This window comes from Rhinoderma darwinii, chromosome 7 (assembly GCF_050947455.1).
Source record: "Rhinoderma darwinii isolate aRhiDar2 chromosome 7, aRhiDar2.hap1, whole genome shotgun sequence".
Lineage (NCBI taxonomy): Eukaryota > Metazoa > Chordata > Amphibia > Anura > Rhinodermatidae > Rhinoderma > Rhinoderma darwinii.
The window spans coordinates 49,528,060-49,552,707 of NC_134693.1; the positions used below are offsets into that span (position 1 = coordinate 49,528,060).

A 24,648-nucleotide genomic window follows, 5' to 3' on the forward strand; every position below is an offset into this window, starting at 1 on the left:
ACCTCCCATTGACATCAATGGGAAGCAGAGAAAGCGGTTTTCCCAGCTTTTGTTGCCCGCGACGCTCAATTGCCGCAGCGAAAGATACCTGAAAAAACGCGGAAAACAGAGTGCAGGCAGGTCAAAATCTTCCTCAAAATTCCTGTCCCAGCAATCGTGGGCCGTTATTACGGGCACGGCCATGTGCATGAGGCCTCAGGGTGTGCTCAGGCGTTGAGGTGTGGTTAAATATGCAGCAAAAAAATGCATCTGAAAGCCGCATGTGTTCTTATCACAATTTAATGTGTTTTTTGTTGCGGTGGCAGAGAAAAATGCATGAAATCGTGGTTAAAATGCATGTGGTTTTCGGATGCATTTTTCTTAGCGATTTTAACCTCTTAACATCATGTCAGAGTTTTCTGATGTATACGTTGGGGGTCTTTCCCAAACTATACCTGCGACAGAAGACCCTTAAGGGGGTTTTACACTGGGCGATTACCGGGCAAACGATTGTTCACAGATCGCTCGTTGCCGATAATTGCCCTGTGTAAACTGGGCAGCGATCAGCAGATGAACGAGTAAATGCTCGTTCATCGGCTGATCGTACCGTTTAAAAAAAGTAAAATATTATCGTTGTCAGCAGCACATCTCCCTGTGTAAACTGGGAGAAGCACTACCGACATCATAATAATGTATTGCGACGAGCGATCGGCGTAACGACCGCTCGTCCCCATACATATCTCCTTGTGACAGAAGCAGGCGAGCAAAATCAGCCGGTGTAATAGGGGCTTTACTGTATAGAGAAGTGTAGTCTACTAAGCTATTCCATGCAGTAAGGAAAAAAAAAAGTAATGCCGACACATACTACCCTGATTTATGCCAAAAGGGCACTATTTTGGCTTATGTCTGGTCAATGAAACCCTACGGATACATGCGGCACATGTGCAGGGAGCTTTCCTGAAACATAAATTGAGCGTGTGTTCAAAAGTAATGTGAACAGAGCCATATAAATTTCTTCAGTGTGACTGATAATATAAGATAAACCGCTCCATTCACAGCTCCCCTAATCACAACAGGAAAATACACAGATTTTGTCATTTATTTTGGTTCTCCTGTCTTTATCTTAAAACAACAATAAAGGAGAAATGCTATATCACAAAATGTCAATCACAATTGTCGGGGTGTTTTCACCCTCTATGAAGCAAATGAAGTATTTTATACAAGTGTTCTGCATTGCCCAAGATATAGAGAGATATTGCAAGGCGATTTGAAGGGGTATTTCTATTATATAATTTATGACAAGTAAATTGGACATTACGGGGCTACAATTGTAAGTAGCTATGTCTCCCACCAATGGCCTGGACAAAGTCCAAACATTAATTTTAATGGAGAGACCACACCGCCACTGTCTCTTCTTGTTGAAATAAATTGTACTTACAGACAACGAAAAGTGCTATCAAATTTAGATTACTATGTACAGTAAATGTGGCTGTACATGTGCGGACATCTTTACATTCAAGTCAACACTTGGATTTTTTTGTCCCGTAATTTAGTGGGGCTTCAAACTCCGGGAACCCATTAATGTGACTTGTTTGGTTGAGACCTCGTTACTTTTTCAGAATACCATTTTAAATTATATATCTTAAAGACGTCTATGAATAGCTTTTGTCAATATGATATCAGCATTCATTACATGACTTTCATACAGCTCACCTTGTTACTAAATTGTTATTGAACTAATCTTGCATCGATTCCTAAAGTTATTGTATGTCCAGAATATGAGCACGCACTTTGCATATGGTGTGTCCTCTAACAGTGTATAATAACCCATGTGTCCATTCTACTTATATACTAACCAGCCTGCATCTCCTCAGGTGTTTGGTTTCATACTAGCAGATAAGGACGTTTTCACCTTAAATACCTTGCATGATGGGCGACATCTGTCCTGGGATCCTTCCAATGTATTGTAGCTGTCAAAGGTTTGAATATCCATAAGCACTTCTTGGACTTTTCCTCTTCCCTTCTGCTCTTTCAGTACAGTAATATAGTACAGTCTAACAGATATCATACTTTTTGGACATACTGTACATATTTTGTGTTCTGTATCAAAGCAAATTTATACTTGAAGATACATTCATGCACCAAAAGCCTTGTCCATGGTTACGTAGTTGATAGTTACAAATATGGCAATCATACTAAATCCCTGGATCAACATCCAATATCCAGAATCTACTTCTCATTACTTGTAATATTATATTTTTCAAGAAAGGCATCCAGGCCCTTCTTGAACTTGTTTAACGATTTACCAATCACAACATCTTGTAGCAGAGAGTGGCAGTCTCAATGCACTTACAGTACAGAAACACCATCTAGGATGATGGTGAAACTTTCTTTCCACTAGACGTAGAGGATGACCCCTTGTCTTAGTTGTAGGCCTAGGTGTAAAAAGATCATTAGAAAGATTTCTGTACTGTATTCATATATTTGTACATGTAATTAGATTACCCCTAAACTGTCTTTTTTTCTAAAATTGGTACTGCAATCCTTTGCACAGGTGGCCAAAATTGTACACCGTATTCCATGTGTCATCTGACCAGTGATTTGTATAGAGGCAAAACTATATTCTTATCATGAACATCTATGACTTATCATTATTTTATTTGCTTTTGCAGCAGCTGCCTGGCACTGTTTGTTAAAGTTAAGTTTACCGTTTACCAATATCCACCAAAAGTCTTTTTCAGCAGCAGTTTTACCCAGTGTTTTACTATATTTCTCTGCCCACGCCTCCAGCTTCCCCAAATCCCTCTGTAGTATTAAATTATCCTCCTCTGTGTTGATTACTTTACAGAGTTTAGTATTATCTGCAAATACTGAAATGGTACTCTGTAAGTCCTCTACAAGGTCCTTAAAAACATATTAAACAGAATAGGGCCCAATACCAACCCCTGTGGAACTCCACTGGTAACTGTTGCACAATCTGAGGATGTACTGTTAATAATCACCCTCTTTTTTTTCTATTACTGAGCCTGTTCTTAACTCAATTCTACACATTTTCTCCCAGTTCTGGCATTTTTATTTTATGAGTCTGCCTTTTATGTGGCACAGTATCAAACGTCTTTAGAAAAGTCTAGATACACCACATCCACAGCCCTACCCAGGTCCAGTCTAGAACTTACCTCATAGAAGCTAATCAGAATAGTTTTACGGGACCGATCCCTCATAAACCCCAAGTTTATTTTCATTGTGATTTTCAAGGATAGCATCTCTTAGAAAACCCTCAAATATTTTACCCATAATGTATTGTGGTTAAAATATTTTAAGGTTTTCTAAGCATAAAGGGCATTTCTATGTACTCGGGGAGGGGGGGGGGGTTAGGTTTATTTTTTTTTACTTTGGAATCTAGTGAAAATCAGTGATTGTGTACACATCTGTAAAGCATGTCGATTTTTACGGCCCTGTGTATGGGAAACTATGAATGATATATTACAAACCTTCTCTTTTATTATACTAAGTAAAAAGACCACAGCTGTTCTTTGTAGCTACTTACATTACAGTAATTTACATGAAAATATTAATCACCTTTGAAAGGTTGGAATTTTTTAGGTCCCGCACCTATATCGAGAAAGTGGAGAGGTGGCTGTTTCCATTACTGTATGTTCTGTGGGAGTTATGGAAACAGCCGAGCAAGCACCATCTATCACACAATTCTGGTATATCCTGTGGATATGCTATAAAATGTTTGAGTTGGGAATAACGCTTTAAAGGGGTTGTATGAGATTTTTTTCCCCAGAAACAGTGCCACTTATGTTTATGGGCTGTGTCTGGTATGGCAGCTTAGCCCCATTCACTGAAATGTGGGTGAGCTGCAATACTCGATCGAGCCCATGGACAAAAATAGCACTGTTTCTGAAAAAAAGGAGACCCTTCTTTTATGACCTCATAAAATCTCTTTAAACATAATCTCCATGATAACACATTATAACCTGGCATCCAAAATTCTCATTAAAACATACCCTTGCCCTTGACATGTGAATTATAGAAACAATATTATGACCCCACAGTAGCCTTATAGATGATGGTCTACAACACCCAGTTGTGCAGTATACAATTGCATAAATGTCATTATCCACATGATATCTTTCTGCTATGTCTGAATGATGTAGGCTTCTACAGTTAACGACTTTCACTAGAGTTAAGGGGTATCACATGCCCTTAAAGCAAAACGTGTGGAGGAGACAAAAATATTTCAGATTCTAATTTATTTTATTTGAATAAAGCGTTTTGACTTGAAGGGTTCAGATGAGAAAAGAAGGCTGAAATGGTATCGCAACAAGCTATATTACAGCAGAAACCTTTACTGTTGTTGGTTTTTAATTACTCTTAAAATAATAGGATAAACAATGTGGGGTGAAAATGAAACTGGTTGGATGGCCACATTACACAAGATAAACAGCTCAACTTCTCTAGAAATCATGAATTCATTATTCCCAAACATCGTATGCAAAACCATGTCCGAGGAAAGATGCAAAGTCTGTTCACTGTAGTGTCAATAAACAGGGTGCGTCGTTCCTTACTTTGCCACCAAAATTATTTTTCAAAATGTTCTTTAGATTGGGTAGAACATATTACTACTCTAATAACTTATTTCACCCAATTACTTCTGATTTCAAATATGCGATTAAAATCTAAGCCACCGAACTTCTGATCGGTCACCTATAAACTATATTTTGATAGAATAGGTTTGTGATGCGGTTTAATGTTTTAGTAAGAGTATCCACATAGTGCTGGAACATGTAGTCAGGAACCTGGTCAGCATCAGTGTCCTGGTCTTGATCCTTGTTCAGATGCTTGGTAGTGTGGTTATTGTTTGGTGGTTTGCTCTCACCTTTATACCACTGATATCCGCCTGTACCACTAACAATAAGGAGTATTGGTCAGGGCTGGGATGAGCATTAGGCAGAAAAAGTGTAAACTGGATAGGCTTTAGAAGAGCTCACAAAGCGGACCTTCCAGTCTCAAATAGAGAAGAAAGTGGCAGATGACAGCTTTTCATTTTGATATTGAGAAGGGTATGGTGAAACCTGTTCCATGTAAAATCCCCTCAAAAAACAAGGGGGCACTTCCTCTGTCTGGAGGAAAAAGTAATCTCCATAGACGACAAGCCTTGTTTACCGTGAGAACTGTGAATCTGTGGAATAGCTGACCAAAGGATCTGGTTACAGCAGGAACAGTAGATGGCTTTAAAAAAGGCTTAGATAATTTCCTAAAGTGAAAAAATATCTGCACGTATGTCAATGTATAGAATTCTAGTTTGAATGTTGATCCAGTATGAACACTACTTGGGATCAGTAAGGAATATAAAACAAAGTTCTATAGTTTACCCATATTCCTTCCCTTTCTCCCATCCTGTGGTTGAACTTGATGGACATGTTTTTTTTTTTTTAACCATACTAACTATGTAACTATGCAACTAAGTGACTGTGAGATTACATACTATGGAATTGAGCAACTGTCAGGTGACAGCCACTCCTTCACATTATATGTAGACTGTTATGCCCGAAAGATTGGCACTGACACACTCGTTCTTGATAACAATTATTCTTGATAACTTCAATTTAAAATGGGTAAAACGACACTTTTTACCCTTGCTCTCTTGTAGTCTCGCACTTATGTAATGTATTACCGGTTATTCATATTTATCGTAATTAAACCCTAGTTATGTGTGTTTCACTTTACCAGCCAGCTTATCAAATTTTAAACCTAGTGGTGTAAACAATATAAGTACGTTTTTAAACCCATTACAATTACATTACCCCTGAGCCGTCTTTTTTCTAAACTGAATAAAAAGCTTTCTTGGAACTGCAATCCTTTGCACAGGTGCCCAAAATTGTGCACATTATTCCATGTGTCGCCTGACTAGTGATTTGTATAGAGGCGAAACTATATTTTTATCATAAACATCTATGCCTCTTTTGATGCATCACATGGTTTTATTTGCTTTTGCAGCAGCTGCCTGGCACTGTTTGTTAAAGTTAAGTTTATTGTTCACCAATATCCACCAAGACTTTTTCAGCAGCAGTTTTACCCAGTGTTTTACTATATTTCTCTGCCCACACCTCCAGCTTCCCCAAATCCCTCTGTAGCATTACATCATTCTCCTCTGTGTTGATTACTTTACAGAGCTTAGTATCATCTGCAAATACTGAAATTATACTCTGTAAATCCGCTACAGGGTCATAAAAAACATATTAAACAGAATAGGGCCCAATGCTGACCCCTGTGGAACTCCACTGGTAACTGTTACCCAATCTGAGGATGTACCGTGAGGATGTGGCACAGTATCAAACGCCGTTGAAAAGTCTAGATACATCACATCCACAGCCTTACCCAGGTCCAGTCTAGAACTTACCTCCTCATAGAAGCTAATCAGGTTAGTTTGAGGGGACCGATCCTTTATAAACCGCAAGTAAGTTTTTACACCCACACAAACTATGGACAGTTTTTATTGAAACCGAAATGACTATAGATATAATTTTTGACTAAAAACTGAAATTCTCAGAAAACCCATGTGAACATGGAGACAATATTCAAACGTCATGGAGATGTTGTTCAGGTCATATAGCAATCATAAAATTTCTATTGATAGAAGGTTAATTTTTGTATGCTATTGTACATGTCCAATACAATTTGTTTTTTTTTGTATTTTGTTTAGTATTTCTATATATCAAATGGAAGAATGGGATTTTTTTAATTTAATTTTTTAGAAAAACCCTTTGATTTACATTAACCCTCCCCCCAACCATGTATCATCATTACCATACTGATTTATTTATTTTTTATTTGAAAATTTAGTGGTACTCATACCAGAAAAATTCTGACATTGTTTTAGATGTGAAATCATGCTTTTTTTTTTTTACCGTATCAGGAATCTATAACAAAGCATGTTAAATGATCTCATCATGGAAATGTATTCCGGGACTCACTGTATCGTTCAGACTATGTCATGACTTCCTCTGCCTGCCAATCTGCGCAGTTATGTTTAAAGATATCCTAGAATGAGTCAGGGATGTTATTCTCCTGGTATATTGTAACTGTGCTGTACAAGCAGGATTCTCCCAGACTACTAACAAAAATTCCATTGTTAATAGTTTGTGAATAGAGAAGAGATTTACTGACCTAATCCCAGGAATATCAGTAGACGCAAACAGTGTAGAATGAGGTCCCTGAAAATAATGTCATGTGAATGTCAGGCTTTTCTATGATAAGAATGTGCCAATGTTAACTGTGTCATATAGGTTTATTATACACAACTATATTGTGATTTTAAACTGATATGTTATGAAGATTACAATTTGATACTTAAAGGAGAACTACCTAACATGTCCTATAGATATCTATGGGCCCATATTATACGCCGAATTTATATGCCGAATTCATATAAAGGCATACAGGGGGCTTTTCATCATGGATTCATATGGAACCAACGAAAAAAGAAACTGGCATGTTCCATCTAGCACCGTATTATGGAAATATTCTCCCCTAGAAGCATTGCTTTTAGGGGAGACTATAATGCAGTACAGAGCCATCTGATGGCAGCGCACAAAGCATCTACTGTTATGTAACATGAAACCGTAGGGACTCCATGTATGGCTGTACATGTGGTCTGGCCTGACCTCACTCAGACCGCGCTGCCACCGCGTCATTCGCTACTTGGTTCCGTCCGCCCTACTCACTCACATTTAGGAGCATGAGGAGGGCGGACGGAGCCAAGTATGGCGGCAGCGGTCTGAGTGAGGTCGGTGGGTGCCGGCCCAAGAGTGGACCAGTCTGGTCACCTGACCGGAGTCACTTGACCTTACGTCAGTGACATGAGGTCAGGTGACTGGACTGGTCCACTCCCGTCACAGCACGCACCCACCTCAATCTGACTGCCGCTGCCACCGTGTCATTCACTGCTGGGCTCTGTCCTCCCTACTCACTCACATTTAGGAGCAGGAGGAGGGCAATGTGACGTGAGGTCAGGTGACTCAAGTCAGGTGACTGAACTGCTCTGCTCCTGCATTAGAAACTTAGCTGAGGCCTAAATGTAGGAATTTAGCTGTATTGTAGATATAGGACCAGGTGACTTAAAGGGGTTTTCCCATCAAGGACATTTATGATATATCCACAGACACGCAGATAGATGCGTGTCCCAGATCTATCTCTAGAACGAGGCCCCCTAAACCTCGTTGTACCTCTTTGTGTTGTGGCTGAAGCTTGTGATTTCCAACCATGAATAAGAAAACAGCATAGTTTGATGAGTTACGCTGTTTACGTAAGTCCCATAGAACTGAATGGTAGTTAACGGAAACAACGTAACTCACTTGCAACACTGCTCCCATAAGTGCCATTCACTACCACCATTCACTGCCAACCGAGCTACTCGGTTTTCTTCTTCATGGTTGGTAATCAGCCAGAACACAGAAGTGGAACGGGGTTTAGGGGGCCCCATTCTATAGATCGGTTCGGGTCACAGAGGTGGGACCCGCATCTGTTTGACATTTATGACGTATCCAGTGGATATGTCATAAATGTCCCTTTAACCCCTTTAAATAAGTATGTCGGAACAACTTACTGCTGCGAGCAGTTACTATCAAAACTTCCCATTGCAAAGAGTCGACTGCGTGCCAGACTGGCAAACGTAGTAGCAACATTATCAATACCAGCCTCAGTAGCAACATTATCAATCACACGCCTCACCAAAGAGAAGCAGTTCCAGCCATCACATTAGGGGTGAGTTATTTACATGTTTAACCAAATCATTTTTAAGTTGATTATTTTGTATGGCCCGCGAATGATGTTATAAATATCCAAATGGCCCTTGGCAGAAAAAAGGTTCCCCACCCCTGCTGTACAAGCTCAATGAACACAGCTTTGCATATTGTTTAAAAGCGCTTTAACTGGTTGCCGACTAAGGCTGGGTTCACACAACCTATTTTCAGGCGTAAACGAGGCGTTTTACGCCTCGAATTACGCCTGAAAACACGGCTCAAATACGTCGGCAAACATCTGCCCATTCATTTCAATGGGTTTGCCGACGTACTGTGCCGACGACCTGTAATTTTTCGCGTCGCTGTCAAAAGACGGCGCGTAAAATAACAGCATCGTCAAAGAAGTCCATATACAACAGAAAAACAATCAGAGCATTAGAAGCCAATTTGTATATAAAATTTAAATTTTTATTATTATACATATATCACAAACAATATAAAATACAGAAAGATACGACTCTAGTAAGAAATACGGAGCTAATACTGGTTATTATTGCTGACTAAAGTATATGGGTTAACACGTAAACAAGTACACAATAGACAGTTACCTATTTCAAGAAATATATATACACCTTCCCTCACAAGGGGAGATTGTCTCAAACACAGTGAGTGTAATATATGGGTCTAATAAGCAGTTATAGACAGGAGAAGGTGTAATAAAGTGCCAGTGCTTAGGAAAGTAATCTGTATGATCACAGTCTTACCCATAGACAGCAAGGGAAACAGTTAGCAGTATCCGCTCCTCCACAAGTGCTTCCTCAGGGGGACGTGTAAAGGACACTTCTTGGGACATAATTTGAGCCGTTTTTAATTGACTTCAATGAAGAACAGCTCCAAATTACGGCCGTAATTGATGCCTCGCAAAACGCGAGTACGAGCAATTACACTACCGTTCAAAAGTTTGGGGTCACCCAGACAATTTTGTGTTTTCCATGAAAACTCACACTTATATTTATCAAATGAGTTGCAAAATGACTAGAAAATATAGTCAAGACATTGACAAGGTTAGAAATAATGATTTTTATTTGAAATAATAATTTTCTCCTTCAAACTTTGCTTTGGTCTTGGAATGCTCCATTTGCAGCAATTACAGCATTGCAGACCTTTGGCATTCTAGCTGTTAATTTGCTGAGGTAATCGGGAGAAATTTCACCCCATGTTTCCAGAAGGCCCTCCCACAAGTTGGATTGGCTTGATTGGCACTTCTTGCGTACCATACGGTCAAGCTGCTCCCACAACAGCTCTATGGGGTTGAGATCTGGTGTCTGCGCTGGCCACTCCATTACAGATAGAATACCAGCTGCCTGCTTCTTCCCTAAATAGTTCTTGAATAGTTTGGAGGTGTGCTTTGGGTCATTGTCCTGTTGTAGGATGAAATTGGCTCCAATCAAGCGCTGTCCACAGGGTATGGCATGGCGTTGCAAAATGGAGTGATAGCCTTCCTTATTCAAAATACCTTTTACCTTGTACAAATCCCCCACTTTACCAGCACCAAAGCAACCCCAGACCATCACATTACCTCCACCATGCTTGACAGATGGCGTTAAGCACTCCTCCAGCATCTTTTCAGTTGTTCTGTGTCTCACAAATGTTCTTCTGTGTGATCCAAACACCTCAAACTTCGATTCGTCTGTCCATAACACTATTTTCCAATCTTCCTCTGTCCAATGTCTGTGTGCTTTTGCCCATATTAATCTTTTCCTTTTATTAGCCAGTCTAAGATATGGCTTTTTCTTTGCCACTCTGCCCTGAAGGCCAGCATCCCGGAGTCGCCTGTTCACTGTAGACGTTGACACTGGCGTTTTGCGGGTACTATTTAATGAAGCTGCCAGTTGAGGACCTGTGAGGCATCTATTTCTCAAACTAGAGACTCTAATGTACTTGTCTTGTTGCTCAGTTGTGCAGTGGGGCCTCCCACTTCTCTTTCTACTCTGGTTAGAGCCTGTGTGTGCTGTCCTCTGAAGGGAGTAGTACACACGGTTGTAGGAAATCTTCAGTTTCTTGGCAATTTCTCGCATGGAATAGCCTTCATTTCTAAGAACAAGAATAGACTGTCGAGTTTCACATGAAAGCTCTCTTTTTCTAGCCATTTTGAGAGTTTAATCGAACGCACAAATGTAATGCTCCAGATTCTCAACTAGCTCAAAGGAAGGTCAGTTTTATAGCTCCTCTAAACAGCAAAACTGTTTACAGCGGTGCTAACATAATTGCACAAGGGTTTTCAAGTATTTTCTAATCATCCATTAGCCTTCTAACACAGTTAACAAACACAATGTACCATTAGAACACTGGAGTGATGGTTGCTGGAAATGGGCCTCTATACACTTATGTAGATATTGCATTAAAAACCAGACGTTTGCAGCTAGAATAGTCATTTAGCACATTAACAATGTATAGAGTGTATTTCTGATTAATTTAATGTTATCTTCATTGAAAAAAAAATTTGCTTTTCTTTCAAAAATAAGGAAATTTCTAAGTGACCCTAAACTTTTGAACGGTAGTGTAAGTCTGAAATGCAGGAGCTGTTTTCTCCTGAAAACAGCTCCGTAATTTCAGCCGTAATTGTCGTTATCGTGTGCACATACCCTAATGCCGACTATGCTCGTCATGAGTGGCAGGATGATGCCGTATCAGGATGAGCTTAGTCATCCTGCTGATCACATGGGCATGTGTGATCAGGCAACAGCTGTAATGCAGAACTTCAGCCCCACTCTAATGGCGGACATCAGAGTAACCTCTTCTCTCTGCCGTTACCCTTTGAAGTCTGCGATGAACACAATGGGTCACGTTTATGAGAGATAGATATAATTTTCAGCATAATCAAAAGTTTATGACATGCTTCAAATTCATAATGTTGTACGGATGAATGTGAATTTGACACATACTGCACTTTACAAAACCCTTCTACAAATATGGAACTGATCTGACCTAGTCAAGGCAGTCCAATAATTTTCTGGTATAAAAAAAATTGCTTTTGGTCATATGTAACTGGGATTGCTATTATAGGTATTTGCTATGTCCACATTCACAACTAAATGGTGGATTTCTTAGGTTACTACACTGGAGAGGAAAATGCTAAGTGATATCTGGCTCCATTTACAACGCCAGAGGACAGATGTTTTTCAAAGCATCATTTGTAACACTGACCACTTACATAATAATGTAAACCACATTGTGAAAGGTGTGAGATATAGTGAGAAGTGACTTTATTAAATGTGCATAAGGCTGCATAAACCTTTGTAAGTTTGCACCTTTTGTAATATGTGCTATAGTAAAAAAATTCACACTATTTTTTACTCTCACAAACAAGCCCAAAAGAAATAAAGCACGCTGCATGTTAAAGGCTCAAGTACGCTTAACCCATCCTATTTAACTGGATACTCCCTGCCATTCAGCACACACCTCCCGTGACGTATCAGGAGCTGTGTGTTGTGAGAGAATCGGATACGTTGCCGATCACAGTGACGCAGATTTGCCCATATATGGGCACTCTAGTCCTGTGTCGGCGGTGCATAGTCCCTCCTACTCAGTCTGTGCGTCACCCAGTCACACCGGCCCATCAACTGCGTGCATGCGCACCACGGCTTGCTCCTGCACCGCCTCAGTGCAACAGCCCACAGCAGATGGGTTTCAAGCGAGCATCAGGCCATGATGCACTCTCCAACCGAGGCGGTACGGACCAGGACGACACGCAAGCCGGTAAATGGAAGGGGGTGTTTTTTCTAATCCTGTACGGTATTGAGGATTGTTATAGATAGCAGTCAATACCCACCTAAAGTTTGGTTTTCGTTTGAACCTGAAAAAAATACAGTGCTCACCAAAAGTTCCAGAACACCCACATAACTTTTGAATGGCTCGAGGTAGAGGGTTGAAATTTGGTGGGATTTAATGGGGTCATAAAATCTACCAGTTAATGCCAAAAAATAACACCACCAGAGCGGTGGGGTGGGCGGGGGCAGCAAAATCTTAAATGGCACGGGGGGTCGAGTGGGGGCTCATTGAAAGCTCTTTTCAATCTGAAAACAATGCCGCAATTGATTTTTTTTCGCTGAGATATTTAACGTTAAATTTATCATCTTCATTATCGGCTACCACCGGTGTTTGCATTACCCAAAATGTACCGCGTGGGTAAAATCCTAAATGTGTGTGGGCGTGCGTGTGTGTGTGTGAGCTTGGGAATGTCACATCAAGGTGACTTTAAATTACGTATTATTACAATCGGCCTCGGCGATACAAAATGGACCTTGCCTACGATATTAACATGATTTCATGTGTACACATTTCGGTAGTCGCTTTTGAATTTCAGGGAGCGCTAATTCGGAGAGTAATTTTCATTTTAGTACATTTCTATTGTCATATCACAAAATGCATTTGACTAAAACGGAAAGGATCACTTTATTGATGATGAGAGGGTATGGCGAAGAAAAAATAAGATCCTATCGAGAAGTAGCGGCTTTATTCAATGCCACTTATCCTATCCGTGATCCAATTTCATTGTCAACTGTTAAAAGAACTGTTCATCGTTTCAAAATAACCGGTTCAATTAAAGACGCACCATCAGTCATTCGAATTTTGAAGAGGCATCATTATCATCCTTATAAAATATGTCTAGTTCAGGAGCCATCCGAAGATGATTATGACAGAAGAGTGGAATTTTGCAATACAATGATGACACGATTTGATGATAATCATCAGATTTTAAACTGGACCTGTTTTTCGGATGAAGCTAAGTTTGAACTAAACGGTTCTGTAAATCGACAGAACATGAGGTATTGGGCAGACGAAAATCCACATTGGATGAGAGACAGTCATACCCAGTATCCTCAGAAGGTTAACGTTTGGGCCGGAATATTGCTCAATCATATTGTAGGACCGTTTTTATTGCAGGAAACATAAATGCAGAAAATTACTGCAATTTGCTAAGAAACCAAGTGATACCGGCTATTCAAAATATTGCTGGAAAAGCTTTCCGCAATGTTTGGTATCAGCAGGGTGGAGCTCCGACACATTTTTCGCTGCGAGCTCGAAATCTTCTGAATGATAATTTTCCTGATCAATGGATTGGTAGAAGAGGCCCAATAGAATGGCCAGCAAGATCACAAGATCTGACCCCATTAGACTTTTTATACTGGGGGTATTTAAAAAGTAAAGTCTATGAGACTAGGCTCGCAAACTTAGACAAGCTGCGGGAAACAATAGTGAACATTTAGAATTCAATCACACACAGTTCGAACATTTGATTTAATACAGTAATTGTTATGTTTGTACTAATACATATAATACATGTCCTCGGTCTTGCTTTGGTTGGCCGGACAACACACACACAGCGCAGAGAGGGTTTGGAGTCATTAAATCTTGGGCTGTGTACACACACACACACACACACGTGCACACACACGTGCACACACACACACACACACACACACATAAAAGTGAGAGGCAAGGGGACTCACATTAATCTAGCACCCTGATGAGATGTAAATCCGACCGTGCGACCTCTGCGCGGTACATTTTGGGTAATGCTAACACCGGCGGTAGCCGATACTGAAGATTATAACTTTAACGTTAAATATCTCAGAGAAACAAAATCCTATCTCAAAATTGTTTGCAGCATCGTTTTTGTATTGAAAAGAGCTTTCAAATGAGCCCCACTCGACCCCCCCCCCCGTGCCATTTAAGATTTTGCTGCCCCCAAGGGGGTGGGGGTGTTTTTATTTTTGCATTAACTGGTAGATTTTATGACCCCATTAAATCCCACCAAATTTCAACCCTCTACCTCGAGCCGTTCAAAAGTTATGAGGGTTTTCAGGAACTTTTGGTGGGCACTGTACATGGCGCCGCATGGAGGACTATATGATAGCATACAGGGTAGGTTAATTCGACTACAGGATTTGGATGTGTATTACTATTCACAGTGCATCCATAAGCATCTCTTGCTAAATTACTTACATTACTTACAGATGTAGCCATCTATATCTTGACTTTTAACACATTAAATACTCAGTTTCAAGAAACTTTAACTTGACTTTTTCAATGGCTTTCTAATGGCTTTTGTTGTGTGATATCATGCTGCAGCAACTTATCAGTCAAAATAAACTTGGCTACATCAGTATTTTACAGGCTGTGGCCTCTTAAGACTTCTCAAGCTTTTAAATGTTACAAGCAATTCCATTTATAGGGGTAGGCCCATGAAATACATTTATCACCTATAATCACTGGAGATCCCACCACTTGGACCCCAACTAATCACGAGAACGTGGGTGGGTGGGGTGGGACCCCCAGCCCTAATACATTTATCACCTATTCACATTAAACTTATATCGTGGGCCAACACGTTTGAGAATATATGTGATGGAAAAACTATGTATGCAACTGAAAATGTAACACTTTCTTACACACAGTCAGAGAAGAGCTTTATTCTTGTAACAGGATTTATATATTTTTATGACTCACACCCATTTTTTTATTATCCTCCACTGCCCTTTATTCTCGTGACTTTCATTTCAATCCATTATTGATTGCTCTATTATTTTTTTTGTCTGCATTTCCCTTGTAACTTCTGTGATGTCTATTCTATACTTTGTTTTTATTATACTTATGGCAAAGCTCCTCTATTGAAGCTTAATGAAATGACCCTATGCAATGGGCAACAGCCACAGAGAGCTATATTATAGCGATTATATAATTATAGCGATTGGCGGGAGTCTCAGAGCAAGGACCTCCGCGGATCAAAACCTAGTGAAATGTCAGAAGTTTTTTGAAAGTTTAGTTACCCTTTAAAGGCTATGGTCACCTTTAATTGTATTTTTTAATATTGCATTCAACTAATTTTGTGGTGAAAATCATTTCCCCAATATGTCTTTATTAAAAATGGTGTTACGTTTTGCTTGTGCAGCCTGCATGTATTCACATACGTTGTTTTCTTCTCTGTCCTGTTCCTAGTGAAAACCATTAGAGTAGTATACAGATGGCTCGCTCTTCAGCCTGTCTGTCTGATCTCTTAAGCGCTCATAAACGTTGAAATTTTGAATAAAGACCTATTGGGGAAATGATTTTTACGCCCAAATCAGTTGTATTCAATAAAAAAAAATGTTCAAAGGTGTCCATTGCCTTTAATCAACATAAAACAAGAAAAGAGAAGTAAAAAAGCAATATAATATACAGTGGTCCCTCAAGTTACATTATTAAGCGTTTCCGGGGCAATGATTGTAAGTTAAAAATTGTGTAATTTGAGACCATAACTCTATGGAAAACTAGCAATTGGTGCCGAAGCCCCCAAAATGTCAACCACAGATAAGAAAAAATAGTGATTAAGCAGATAACTAATACAGATAAAGCAAGTTCTCACATATAAAAATCAGAAATACTGTAGCTGCTGGAAGGTGTAAATCGCTTTCTAAGATGAAGACAGGAGCTTCTTCAGGAGCCTGTACAGTACACAGTGTACCAGAAATATAACATGGAGCCGTCCTCACCTGGTGTCCAATGGAGCAACTCATCATGGCGCAGGTGAAGTACACAGGACATGCTGTACTGTAGAGAGGCGCTACTAGACAGCATATAAGGGCATGCACTGCATTACAACAGGCGTTTAACCAGTAAAATATGCATGCTAATTGGCTGAGATTCAGACATTTTGTGGCATTGTATGCTGAATGTGGTTTCAAGTTACAGTGGCTTAGGAAAGACCATTGTATGTTGAAAATATTGTAACCTGAGGCCTTTGTAACTTGAGGGAACACCGTACAAGTCTGTCCCACATCAATATATCAATTCATCAAAATATGGGACATACTAATATACAAAAAACACAAAAACAGGCCATACTTACTAAATGGGCAGGTTGACATCAGTTCCCAACAGGAGGCAGGCAAATCACAAATGCTACATAGGGGGGAGAGTGCTCATGTACAATATGCTAGTGATATCCGCTCCCGCTAGTCTTGCGGGGAGGGGCTGCTCAGTGTTATGGACACAACCAAAGCTGCAAACAATTTGTTGGTCGCAGAGCATAGCGTATCCTGCCAGATCACAGCCTATTAGTCACGCCCATACTATTAGATCAGGCGGGCTGCGCTGCACACCACACCAGACAATGGCATACTATCGTCCCCTAGCATTACGACTCCTGGCTGCCTCCCTAAAAAAGTATACATGATAAACATGAGGTATTAGTAGATATTTTGGCCAAAATACGCAAGCTCGCAACCCACTTCAAGGGTCCTCATCGTCTTGCGAGTCCCTACAATGTAACTTTTCTTTCCCTCTATATATCATCAGATAGTCACCTAATGACTACTGTTATGTAACATGAAGCCATAGGGACTCCATGTGTGGCTATACAAGCTCGATGATCATGACTTTGCATACTGTATAAAAGCTCTTTAAAGGGTTATACCCATCTTATAAATGATGGCACATCCACAGCATATGCCGTAAATGTGTGACAGGTGCAGAGTGCACCTCGAGTAAACAGTGTTTGGCACTTTCTCTAACTCCCATGGACTCCTCTCCAATTCAGTCTATGGGGAGCGCTGCCTCTGTAAATTAGTGATTCCCAGAGGTTCGACCTGCACCTACCACACATTTATGGCCTATGCTGTGGACATTCCATAACTGTCCGTATTAGAATACCCCTTTAACTGTGTGTTAATTTATCGGTATTTTATTCTTGTATGACGATTTCATTGGTGACACATCCTATCCTGTGCGAGTTCACCTTTGTCATAGGCTACGGTTTATAAATGGAGCACATTTATGAAAATTTTTATTTTACTAACAATTTTGCATCCGTAAAAACAGAGGTTTATGGTATGGTTTAAATTGATAAAATGTTGTACGGATAAATGTGAATTTGACACACATACTCCACTTTACAAAACCTTCTTACAAATATGAAACTGATCTGACCTACTGTAGGCAGTCCAATAGTTTTCTGGCATAAAAAAAATAACTTATGGGATTTCTATTATAGGTGTGTGCTATGTCCACATTCACAACTAAATGGTGGATTTCGTAGTTTACTGAATGCGTGATATTTGGCTCCTTTTACAACAGCAGAGGACAGATGTTTGTAACAACATCATTTGTAACACCGACCACTTACATAAAAATGTAAACCACATAGAAGAAGTGGTTTTAGTAAATCAGCATGTCAGAACCTTTGTAAGTTTGCACCTTTTGTAATATGTGCTATAGTAAAAAATTCACACTTTTTTTTTATTCTCACAAACAAGCCCAAAAGAAATAAAGCACACTGCATGTTAAAGGCTCAAGTAAACAAACGTATTACGGATTTCTGGACAGTCCGTAAAAATAGAGAACTACGAATTTTTTGAAGTTGGAGGAGCTTGTAGAGATTGTCAGTTTTATTATTTTAGAGGTCACAGAACACGCTGCTAATGTGTTCATATCACTATTCTACGCTATATACATGTATTATCTATAAGCTTTGTGATTCATTATGGTTTTCCAACTTGTTCGTAAAAAATATAGGTTGTTCATGAATTTTGGATATATTAGCTTAAAAAATAAAATAAAAAGGCAAGTTGGCAACCATGGGCTCCATACAAACTCCAAGGTGTATAGAGCTGTAATAGAGAACCCATAGACTTGTGGGGCTTCTTATTTTATAGGGAGGTTTTTTCTGTATCGTATGAACCTGGAAAACACATATGGTGCCGCATGGAGGACTATATCGCAGCATACAGGGTATGTTAATTCATCTATAGGATTTGTATTTGTATTACTATTACTATTACTAACAATTTTCCGCAAAAACATGCTTCAAATTCATAAAATGAACAGATGTATGAGAATTTGACACACATACCGCACTATACAAAATCCTTCTACAAATATGGAACTGATCTGACCTAGTGTAGGTAGTCCGATAGTATTCTAGAATAAAAAAATTACGTTTGGGCGTATGTAACTGTGATTGCTATTAAAGATGCTTGCTATGTCCACATTCAACACTAAATGTTAGGTTTCTTGGGGTATACTCACGTGGAGTTTTTTGCTAAGCAAGAAAAATCTGGCTCAAAATTCCTACAGGATTTGGCACATTTTGAAATACAAGAGGTTTCTTTTTATGTTTTTTTCTTTTACAAGATTTTGAGATTTTTTTTATGCTTCTATTTATTAAGCGAATGCAAAACCGCATGCGGTTTTTGGTCAGAAACGGCATAATAAAACGCTCCAAACAAGCGGTACAGGTTTTTTTTTTTTGCTATCAAGCCTTAATTTCAATGGCGGTTTAGCGACGGAAAGCAAAAGATAGAGCATGATGCTTTTTTTTTTCCATGAGCGGTCGCCTTGGAAAAAAACCGCCACTACCTCCCATTGGAATCAATGGAGGGAGATTTGGAGCATCTTTTGGTGCTGATTCCAGTGCGGTTTCCACGTCATAATAAGTGTCAAAAAAAATGCTGTGGGAACTGGGTCTTAGGCTGCTACATTGGAAAAGGGAAAATTCTACAAAAATAAATCAAACTAGTCTATGCAAATTACTGACCCGGTCAGTTATGAGCTACAAACTGAGGCACTGTTCTCACCCCAACCGCCCGATACAGAAAAAAAATCAATGGAAGCTGTCAGTTTTCATTTATTGCACTTGGCCAGTTTTCCAGGCGTGCACGGAGCATGCAGAGGGGAGCAATAAGTCATTGATGGCCCTTTTTCAGGGATTAAGAGATCTTTTCTATGGATTCTTTATGTTGTGGCAGATTAAAGAAATGAAGTAAAGGAATCAGTAAATTGCTCCATGCTATATAGAAGACATATACAGATGTGGGTGCAGAGGAATATTTGTTTATACATGGAGAAGAGCAAGGGGCATGAGACATGGCATAGGCACTTTATGCATGCCCTAGAGCTAATCCTAGAAATACTGGGTCAGACTGAGCACTATGGGGCAGTCCGAGAAAGGGAAGAATTTATGGTGAAAAGAGGAGAGAACAAAAGACCAATAAATCAGACATTTTTTGTTTTTTTTTCCTGGAAGTAAAATGCATTCATGAAAACATTTGTTTTGTCCCCGAAATGTATGAATTTAATATTTTGTCCAACAGTAATACATCTGTTATGCTCTAAAAGGGGGAGTTGGTCTTTTGGTAATGTGATTACGGGAATTTTATGTAGTCCCCTTATTATTCTGCTTCCAGTCACACTCTCGTGTGTGGGAATACCCCTGGTAGCCATGCCAAGCTACCACTTGATGAGAACTGTTATTAGGATTTAACTCTTTCTGAGAAAATGAGGGGATGGAAACTGAAAAGTAAACCACTAATTGAATCAAATCAGGTGATTGATCAAGATAATTTTACAATACAATGCATTCCCTAATAACTGAAACACTCGAAAATAATGTGATCATGGACTTCGATTTTCCAGACCAGTAATAAATATGCAACAACTGTAATATTTGCAGTGAAAATGGAGAGCTTCTAGATTTATGAAAGAAAAATATTTAAGACGTAAAATTAAAGCTCATAAGGAAACGATACGAAAAACTATTTATTTAAAAATGTTTTTTATCATGATAGTATTTAATGATAACTTCAGTCCTCCAGAGTATTAATAAAGGGAATGCATGATAGCTCATATCCGGAAGGAAGAAAAGTGACCGTTTTCTTCCTTCTAGAGAAGAGCTATTTTGAATACTTTTTACCAGGGAACATTGCACTAAAAACTCCATACCAGCTGAATCTTCGAAAGGAGAATCAGTATCTTCCAAAAGACAATAAATGGGGTAAAAGAACAGTGCTCTGACTTGCTGCTCTGTTAAAATTTGGATCCTGGGACCAATGCAGTAGTGGAGCCATTGTATGTTATATGCATGCCCTGTACCCTTGTTCAAACAGGCTGTTCTGCCTGGATGGATATTTATCCCACATATCCCTTTCATATAAGGTAGCCTGTATGAATGAGGGTGCACTGAGCACAATAGAAGTCTTTGAGTTTCTTACAGTATACACTATATGGACAAAAAGTATTCTGATTCCTACACATTAGACCTAAATGAGCTTTTATGACATCCCATTCTAAATCCATAGACCTATAATATGGACTTGGTCCCCTCTTTGCATCTAAAACTGCTTACAACTTCTAGGAATTTGAGAGTCTGCAGTGTAGCAATTTTTGCCCATTCATTCAAAATAGAATTTGTGATGTCAGACACCTGGGTCACAATCTCCTTTTATAGTTCATCCTAACGGTGTTTGATGGGGTTGAGGTCAGAGCCCTGTGTGGGCCAGTCAAGTATTTCTACACCAAACTCACACAACCATGCCTTTATGGACCTTTGTTGCACTGGGGCACAGTCATACTGGAACAGAAAAAGGCCTTCCCCAAACTGTTCCCACAAAGTTGGAATCTACAATTGTCCAAAATGTCTTGGTATGCTGAAGCATTGAGATTTCCCTTCACTGGAACTAAGGGGCCTAGGCCGACCCCTGAAAAATCATTCACTATAACATCCTATGTTAGTGCACAATATTTCACACTCTAATATACTATGTACTACTGCATATGCCAGTCTCTTTATACACATATAAACAGAAAGGCTACATGTGCCAGCCCCATCTTCTGCCATGTAAAGCATTAGAGGTGTGAAAACATATAAGAAACCTGCCAGTGATCTGCATTTTCATTGATTCTTCCAGAGGTGTAACAAAAAACTTGGGCCTTGATCTTCAATAGTGCTTGTAATTGTCACAATCTAGGGGTATGTGGACCCACTAGGCCACTCCGCTGTAGCGGAGAGGCAGCTAACCAACTCACAGTCTACGCACAAAGTCTATGGTAGGAGTGTAGCACACGGGTACCTGGGATAGTCCGGATGGCGGCAAGGGCTCTGGCACAGATGGGGCTGGAGGTGGTGGGTTGCTCCAGACGTGGCAGGTGGTATCCAGAATGACAGGCGACAGCCGACGTGGAGTATTCCAGCAGACGAGGCAAGGTACGGTTCAGGTACTATACAGGCTCAGAACAAGGCACAGCACGGGATACAGGATATAGGAGGCAGGATAAGGGAACACTGGGAGCAGGAAAACACTAAGGGACCGTTTGCAATACAGACCTGGGTAAACGACAACAAAGCTCAGGCAGGGAGTTGAAGGGCAGAGCCCTTCTTGTAGTCCAGGATGGGCAGGGGTTGATTAGGGAACTTTAACCATGTGCGCACGCTGGTCCTTTAACCTTAAAAGTGAGAGCAGGACCAGCCGGCCGTGAGAGCCGGCAAGAAGACAACGGACTGTGGTCGCGGGCGTCGCCAGGTAAGGAACGGCGGTAGTCTGCGACCACGGCCATGACCGTAATCTTGGAAATGTCTTGACAGACAGGCAGATGGAACCTAATGTTTAGGTGTAGACCGTTTTTGTGCTCAGGGACATGATATATTCGTGTTTTTGTACCTAATTCCCCTCTACATATTTCCTCTCTTCTGTCATGAATGCCTTTTTTCTCATGAGAAAAATGGACACCATAGAGAAGGATAAAACTAGCCATTGAGCCCAGCCCAGAGCGTCTCAATCTTTTTTTATTTAAGCCTCACCAGCCAGAATATAGTGGTGTCTGGGCCTCACCATTGATCATAGTCCATGCCGAAATTTTATAAATGACCTCCGTTTATCTTAAAATCTGTCACCTAAACTTAATAGCACAATAAAATAAGCACAAAAGGAGTCAGGTATGTTCCAAAACCAGAGAGTGATGCAGCCATAGAAAGGCATGTGCTGCATGTAAGTGAGGCCGGCCTCACTGTATGAGCACTGTTGTCGCTGCCGTGTGCCACATATGCAATTCTGTTAGCCAGATCTATTGTTTCCTTGACCTGTCACTGTTTTTGTCTACAATAGCTTTTGTGTGTGTTGTATTCTTATTCTATATGAACTTTTGCACAAACCATAGTGCTGTGTATGCATGATGAAGACAAAGCAGTGGATCCTTCCATGGATCCATGGATATGTCACCTGGAGGCTATAGATTCCATTGCGCTTTCCTTAGTCATATACCTGTTTGGGCTATTCTTAGCAAAAGTACTCTTCACTCTAACACACGTTGTGACGGTTTAATGTGTATAAAGAAACCACATGCGAGAATTATGGCTGAAACCAATCCAACAGTTTAGAGTATTTCTGTGAAACTTCTCATTAAATATTTGGGTAGTGGTTTGATGTGGTACATATCGAAATATTTTATATTACAAAACAAGCCCTCTATGTTACCAAATATCTAAATATCTTGTAGATTTATAGTGAAATTTTAAAACTATAAATATTGTAATAGAGCCTTGTGTTCATCTGCCCCTTTCAATTCTGAAGGAGACTGAAGCCCCTAGCTGTGAGCATACTGATATACATGTCTATTCACATCAAACCATGTCTCCAAACTCTTCAATTATGAAAGGACAATGGAAGGTTGCAAAATTGGCATTTTAAAGGAGCTTTCTGGAGTTCTGTACCTCTCTATACCCAATAATACCACTTAGGGCACCGTGAGATGTAAGGGTATGTTCACACGCTGAGCCAAAAACGTCTGAAAATACGGAGCTGTTTTCAAGGGAAAACAGCACCTGATTTTCAGAAGTTTTTTGAGCAACTCACGATTTTCGCGGCGTTTTCGTGCCGTTTTTTCGGCCGTTTTTTGAGCTGTTTTCAATAGAGTCTATGAGAAAACGGCTCCAAAAACATCCCAAGAAGTGTCCTGCACTTCTTTTGACGAGGCTGTAATTTTACGCGTCGTCTTTTGACAGCTGTCAAACGACGACGCGTAAATGACAGGTTGTATGCACAGTACGTCGGTAAACCCATTCAAATGAATGGGCAGATGTTTGCCGACGTATTGTAGCCCTATTTTCAGACGTAAAACAAGGCATAATACGCCTCGTTTACGTCTGAAAATAGGTCGTGTGAACCCAGCCTAACAGATTAATCTGTCTGTCAGAAATCGTATGTGAATGGCTAGCTTCACCTCTATCCTTTCTGCCAATCACCTTCCCTTTTCAACTCCAAACTCTCTAATTTTCCCATCAAACTTTCCCTAAAACTTTTTTCCTACGTTCTGAGGTTAGGAAGTTCATTGTGTATGTGTATGTCGGAGATCGGGGATTTATAAGAATACGAAAGGGACTGATGACAATATCTGTACAGAGCTGCGGATCATGTGCGTGTCATATAAGCAACAGGAAATAATTATATGTCAACATTGCAGAACAACACCAGCTGTTATGTCACTTCGTAAATTTATGTTGAAAGATTAGATATCAATGTAATGTAAAATGTATGCAACGTCTTTTATCTTTATATGCTCATATTTTAAATTCATTATCAACACATAAGTCAGAGCTTAAAAAAATGTTTAGATTTACTCTTAGAAATGTTATATAGAATTATATAGAATGGTATTTGCTTCTCTGTAAAATCACTTGTAATTGTAAGTTCTTCAGCTGTCCTCAAAATAAATCATAATCACTTCTAGAAGTAATGCATCCAGAAAAGTAGGCTCTTCGTGGAAGCTGGAGAGCTGTGTATTCCGACCAATCAGATGACTATCCTTGTTGCTCCCTCTTCCCCCTCACAGCATGAATCTAACACTCAGATTTAGGCCGGATTTACACGAGCGTGTGCGTTTTGCGTGCGCAAAAAATGTGGCGTTTTGCGTGCGCAAAAGCCACTTAACAGCTCCGTGTGTCATCACCATATGATGCGTTGTTGCGTGATTTTCGCGCAGCCGCCATCATTATGACACTCTGTTTGTAGCACGTGGTGCTTTTCTGTTTTCATTCATACTTTTTACTGCTGTTGCACGAATCACGCGCGTCACACGGAAGTGCTTCCGTGTGCTGCACGTGATTTTC

At 39.9% G+C, this 24,648-nt stretch overlaps 1 protein-coding gene across 3 annotated transcripts in view; it reads left to right on the plus strand.

Moving 5' to 3' along the window:
- LOC142657867 (glyoxal reductase-like) overlaps positions 1-24,648 on the plus strand; it is a 141,699-nt gene that overhangs the window by 94,542 nt on the left and 22,509 nt on the right. The window contains exon 8 of one of the 3 annotated variants that reach the window (XM_075833353.1): positions 1,854-1,958. The exons of the other annotated variants lie outside the window; for them this stretch is intronic. Coding sequence (XP_075689468.1) covers positions 1,854-1,949 — 96 coding nt within the window. The 3' untranslated portion in view covers positions 1,950-1,958. The remainder of the gene's footprint in view (positions 1-1,853; positions 1,959-24,648) is intronic. 3 annotated transcript variants of the gene reach the window in all.